The 6409-nt window shown below is 36.5% G+C and overlaps 1 protein-coding gene across 3 annotated transcripts; it reads left to right on the plus strand.

The window, feature by feature from the left end:
* The first annotated feature begins 2736 nt into the window (after positions 1 to 2736).
* Positions 2737 to 6409, plus strand: LOC142549361 (hexosyltransferase GAUT11-like). 3 transcript variants are annotated; one of them, XM_075658280.1, is made up of 3 exons: positions 2737 to 2972; positions 3072 to 3413; positions 4092 to 6409. In XM_075658280.1, exons 2-3 carry the CDS (start codon positions 3258 to 3260, stop codon positions 5547 to 5549), a joined length of 1614 nt encoding a protein of 537 aa, XP_075514395.1. In that variant the 5' UTR covers positions 2737 to 2972; positions 3072 to 3257; the 3' UTR covers positions 5550 to 6409. The 3 variants fall into 3 exon arrangements, with proteins under 3 accessions (XP_075514395.1, XP_075514393.1, XP_075514392.1); XM_075658278.1 differs by having other exon boundaries at positions 2737 to 2907; XM_075658277.1 differs by having other exon boundaries at positions 2737 to 3413.

Genomic DNA, 6409 nt, shown 5'->3' on the forward strand with positions numbered 1-6409 from the left:
ATTGTGTTTTCGAATTTTATTGTTCAATAATTAGGTGTTTAAAGGCTATAGAATTGTCGCATATTCATTTTAGAAATATTAAAGTCTAAATTAAGAATTTTTGGAATTTTAGGCTAAATTGTCAAATAATAGAAAAATAAATGGAACTTGACATGAAATGTATTATTTGCCACATGATTGGATTCTACGAGAAATCCTTAAGATATTTTGGTGGTAAATTAAGTATCAGTTGAGGTACGCATGAACTGTTTTATTATGACGTCTATATGATGTGAAATGACGTTAAGTACTTTGTAATGAGTTGTGGCATGCCTTATGTGCTTCTGTGAATACGTGATTGCATTCATGCATTTATTTGAGTTGATACTATTAGTGCATAGCATTTTCGAGCCTTGACTCCTTTGATTGCTATTGATCTATCGAGTTGTTGCGTCATCGATAGAGCGGATGGGTAGGATTAGCACTCCTGATGACTTGCATGAGGGCTGAGCGAGTAGCTCCCGTACCCTCGATGCTACGTGCATGGATGAGTGGCGAATTGATGTTGCGTTGCTACGTTCCTGACACGGGTGACCACTGTTACTGTTGTTGATGCGATTCATTTGGACTCCGTTTGGTATCCGTTATCGATTGTTACCTTTCACGCATTGCATTACATTGCATTACATTGCATTGTATCGCATTTTATTTGATTTTATTTCATGTCAGTTATATTTGTCGTAATATTACTGGTTCGTCGTACTGGGGCCCAACCCCTCGTTTCTCTTTATGCTGTGGTTGTTTTTGATGCCATAGCAGGTTATCCAGGAGGATTTGACACGTCTGGTGGAGCGTCAGGTAGCGGCGCCCAGTAGTTGGATTGTGATTGAGAGTTCCCAGATATTATATTATGGAGTCATACTTTTGACAGGGAATGTCCTGTGTAGCTGTACTGTTATTTTTTAGATGTTTTGGATTGTTGTTGTGTGAGCGAGCCTTATCGGCTCTGTATATGCTAGTCCTGGCCAGTGCGGCTATAGGTTTGTGAATTGATGTTATGACTTTATTTCGAGTATATAAATGTTGTTTGTGTTGTTTGGAAATTTTTGGGATGTCCTACTTACGGGGAGGTCATGCCGAAATTTCTATTGGCCCAAAAGGAAAATTTTTAATCGCTTTCGCTGTTTACATTAATAAATCCTGGTTGTTTGGTCATTAAACGTTAATCAGGAGCACGGGCCCCCACACGTCGGCTCTCAATTGGATCCAAATCCTCCAAAACACACATGTTGAAATTCGCTTGACAGAATTTTCCGTGGTGGTTTAGGAGAAAATATGTGAAAAAGAGGCGGCGTCATAAAATGGCCACTCATTAAAGCATAATAATTAGCCAGAATCATGAAAACGAAGGGTTATGAACAACATTCGAATAAGTGAGAATATTTTTTGCAAATTGAGCTGCGTAAGCAACTTCAGAAGGTTGGTGATCGGGATGAAAATGAGATTGTGAATTTTGATAACTTGAATTTTCTTATGCAGGTGAAGAACCAAAATTTTCTTGAATGAGCATCGAATTTATTAACCATTTAGTTTAAGAAAGTTAAAAATTTTGCTTGGGAAATGGTGGAAAAGTTGGAGATATTGCCATTTATAGAGAACTTTTTTTCAATTTATCCGTTAGTATTTATCCATCATACTATCCATCGCACAATCTGCACGTTAGGCCTTCTCCCACGCACATATGCCACACACACCCGAGTATGGGGTGCATGCATCGCACACCCTGTCCGATACAATTTTTTAAAAAAATATTTTTTAAAATTAAATAAATGAGGTTGGAGCTAGCATCTAATGTTAGCTTCAGCTTCTATTTTCAACGTTGATATATGTTACACCCTTGTATCGTTCAAGTCTCTTTCTATTGTATTGGACATAAGTCATTGATATTAACTACAATTCAAGTGTTATGACCAATCATTGCCCAATAAAAAAATTCCTCTTATTTCAAATTGGGTGGAAAAAAAACCAAAAAAAGTCTTTTAATAAATCACAAATTAAATATATTAATTAATTAAATATTAACATCGTTATATACACATCATGCATCATGATTGCTACATATAAATCATCCAACGTAGACCCAATTTTTGCATAATTGATCAAACGATTAACTTGCATGCCAATAGGACTAAAAAGAAAAAAGCATGGCATGTCATATTTTATGAGACAAATATCTTATTTAGATCATCCATAAAAAATATTATTTTTTATGCTAAATATATTACTTTTTATTGTGAAAATCGGTAGTGTTGACCTGTATCACATATAAATATTTGTGAGATCGTCTCACAAGAAACTTACTCATCTGAGAAAATAAATCAACAATCGTTTCACATAATTTAAACATTTATTTGACAGTCTATTTTTATAATTATAAAATTTATTGTCTAATGAATGCTTATTGACATTTTAATTTCAATAATCAATACTTAACATCAACATATCAATTTCCAAATTAAACACCACACATCAGTTTCTTTGATATTAAATGTTTTTTTTATTCATTATTTCAATAATCTAAATAAAATAAATATTTTACACTCATCTTAAAATAAATAATGTTGTAAATAATTATTTTAAACACATAAGAACATTACATTCATCAAAACTTAAATCCGACTTTTCTAGTTTGTTACAATTGAATCTGAACTTACGATATCGTCTCAAACTTTTGAAGTCGGATCGAGAAATATTTCATACACTTTATATATTAGAGGATTGAGTTGACATATTTAGATTTAGAATGATAATTATATTAATAATCAAGATTTAGTAGTAGAGTGGCACAAGGTATATTCATGTGCAGGCCAGGCCGTCCAGCGCCTCTTTTATCAAGACAAGATTTGCCCAAAGTTGCTTCCTCCACAGGTAAACTGAAAGCCCGCGAGCATTCACGTTTCCCTGCTCCGAGACTTGGGATTTCATGTGTTGGCGTGAGCATTCAAGCATAACGATCAGAAGAAATAGCAGGTTATGCAACGCTTGATTTACAGGGATTCTTCGCTAATTGAATTGTTGCGTTCTGATTTCAGGAGTCGGAAGTTGGAAGGTGATTGAGGCTTCTGCATGGGTGTTTCTTTGATTTCTCGAGTTTGAGAAGTAATAGGCAAGTGGGTTTTCCGGCTTCTCTTTGTTGCCGGCCGGCTTTATCCAATCTAACTGGGACCCTTTCTTGTGTTCTTGATTTGGCGCTGAATTGTGGGATATTCAAGCGGAAGATGCGGCGTCGGCCAGCCGACTATCGCCGCCCGATCCGTAGGAGGTTATCGTATTGGATCTGTGCACTTCTCTTGGTATTCTCTTTTGTTGGATTTGTTTTGTTCGTTGTTCAGCATAATCACACTGATGAGGATCATGCGGAACAGCCGGTGATGGTAAGATTGGTTTGACACAGTTATTTTTTGTTGACATTTATGTTTCTTTCTGCTTCTGCTTCTGTTAGTTGGATGGTACAAAATCCCCCTTCTCGTTGGATGCGAGTTTTTTTTTTAATCTATATTGAGATGTAGAAATTATTTTCTTCTTCTTTCAAATGAGGAATCTGATTCTCATAATTTGGTTTACGATATTTTCCAGTGATGTGGGAAGTTTTGTACCATGTTACTAGAGTTTTCGGTTTGTTGTGCTGCTTCTGATGATCCTTGAGATTGAACTCTTAGAATTACCACGTCTTCATAGGATATGAGTATATTACAGTGTTAGATTTAACCTCATAATTTAGAGTTTGGTGTCACCATAATGATGGACAAAGGAAGGGAGCGTTGATCCCACTTGTACCAGATCATTTTAGTTATTGGTAGAATTGGTAGCGAATTGAGCGCAAACTAAGGTTACATTATTTTATTGTAACTTTGCAATTTTAGATAATGGAAGATATATTTGGACGCCTTTTGTATGATTTATTGGTTTTTAACATGTGTTCCAAAAGTTTAATGGTTTTATAATGTATCTAAATTTACAATTTACTACAAAATGAAGATAATTCTATCTAGTTGAGAAAAGTTCACAGTTTCTATTTATTTGTTTCTTTGACTTATTTGTTTCTTTTCCAGGAGAGAAATGAGTTCAATGACCGGGAATCTCACGAGAATCGAAATTTTACCGAAGATATATCAAGTGCCAGATCATATGCCAGACAATTAGCAGAGCAGATGACCCTTGCCAAAGCTTATGTTGTTATAGCCAAGGAACATAATAATCTTCATCTTGCTTGGGAGCTTAGTTCAAAAATAAGAAGTTGCCAATTCTTGCTTTCCAAGGCTGCAATGAGAGACGAGCCCATAGATCTAGAGGAGGCTGAACCGATTATTAAAAGTTTATCAACCCTGATTTTTAAGGCACAAGATGCCCATTATGATATCGCGACGACAATAATGACAATGAAGTCTCATATTCAAGCTCTGGAAGAACGTGCAAGTGCCGCAAATGTCCAGAGTACTGTATTTGCACAATTGACTGCTGAATCACTACCCAAGAAGCTTCATTGCATTGACATGAAACTCACTGCCAATTGGCTTCGGAACAAGTCGATCCAGAAGCTTGCAGATGAGAGTCGGAACTCTCCTCGATTAACAGACATTAATCTTTACCACTTTTGTATATTTTCAGATAATATTCTGGCTATTTCAATCGTCGTTAATTCTACAGTGTCTAATGCCGAACATCCAAAGCAACTTGTATTCCATGTTGTTACAAATGGAGTAAAATATGGGGCAATGCAGGCTTGGTTCCTCAGTAATGATTTCAAAGGTGCTGCTGTAGAAGTCCAAAATATCGAAAACTTTGCGTGGTTGAATGCGTCCTATTCTCCACTGGTAAAACAGCTCCATGATGTTGATTCACAGAAATACTACTTTGGAAGTTTGCAAGATACTACTCTTGAGCCGAAGTTTCGTAATCCCAAGTATCTGTCTATTCTAAATCACCTTCGGTTCTATATCCCCGAGATTTATCCCCAATTGGAAAAGGTAGTTTTTCTCGATGATGACATTGTGGTTCAGAAGGATTTGATTCCTCTCTTTTCCTTGGATTTGCATGGAAACGTAAATGGCGCGGTTGAAACTTGTCTTGAATCTTTCCACCGCTACTACAAGTACCTCAATTTTTCGAACCCACTGATCAGCACGAAATTTGATCCTCAAGCGTGTGGATGGGCATTTGGGATGAATGTTTTTGACTTGATTTCTTGGAGAAAAGCGAATGTGACTGCAAGATATCATCATTGGCAGGAACAAAATGCGGACAGGTCACTTTGGAAGCTGGGCACACTTCCTCCTGGACTTTTAGCTTTCTATGGATTGACGGAGCCACTTGATCGGAGATGGCATGTCTTAGGATTGGGTTATGACATGAATATTGACAGCCGCTTAATCGAGACTGCTGCCGTGATTCACTTCAATGGGAACATGAAACCCTGGCTAGATCTTAGTATAGGCAGGTACAGACCTCTGTGGGAACAGTATGTGCATCAGACTCACCCTTATCTTCAAGAATGCGCGACAAGCTTATAAATGGTCTTTCTAAGACGAGGGTAATCAATCCTCATCTTTCTTATTCTTTTTTAAAGGAATCTGATTGCATAACACTAGTTTAGTAACAGAAAATTTTGACTTTTATGGAGAAGCCTTTTCTGCTCAAGTGTTTCAAGTAAAATATATGTTGAAAGAGAATTTTTATCAGTGTAGCTCGGAACCATAAATCTGGTTAAGGTTTATGAGATTTCATTTTTTGGCTGATGGGATTCTTTTAGCTCCCACGTAAATGCCACCGAACTATATGGTTTTCTCGAACAAGTTGCAAGATATATTTCTTGTATCGTCCCTTTTTAGTGAGAAGGCACATTTGGACTCAGTGCCTTATGCAGTCAAGTTGATATGATCCCCATACCGACCTTCAAGAAAACCCGAAAGGTCGAATATGTGAATTGCAATGTAATTGAAAGTAATTAAAGAGAATTTATTGTTATAATTTGGGTATGCTTTCTTTGCTTAGCATTTAGTTTCTCCATTGTGTTGGTTGAATGTAAAATATTATTGGGTTCAGTATTTAATTTGTTTATTTAGTTCCTATAATTGCTTGATGGGCTAAGAAGACGTGTTTTGAGAATATTTTTGGACAGTATACTACTATTTTTCCCGTTGGCATGACATTTGCCAACAGTTCATATCTAGGGGAGAAGTGGTAGGTTCTGGTTTTCCGCTCACAATCAAAGAGAAAGAAAAGGGGATCGTTCTTGTTATGGCTCACCTATCACCCATTCACCGGTTTTAGTCATGCAGGTTGAATAAATATCATCGCTTTATTGTAATGAGATCTCTTTGTATCAACATGAAGGAATGTGTCTTTTTTGTTGAGCTTCTATAGTACTAAA

This window comes from Primulina tabacum, chromosome 6 (assembly GCF_025594145.1).
Source record: "Primulina tabacum isolate GXHZ01 chromosome 6, ASM2559414v2, whole genome shotgun sequence".
Lineage (NCBI taxonomy): Eukaryota > Viridiplantae > Streptophyta > Magnoliopsida > Lamiales > Gesneriaceae > Primulina > Primulina tabacum.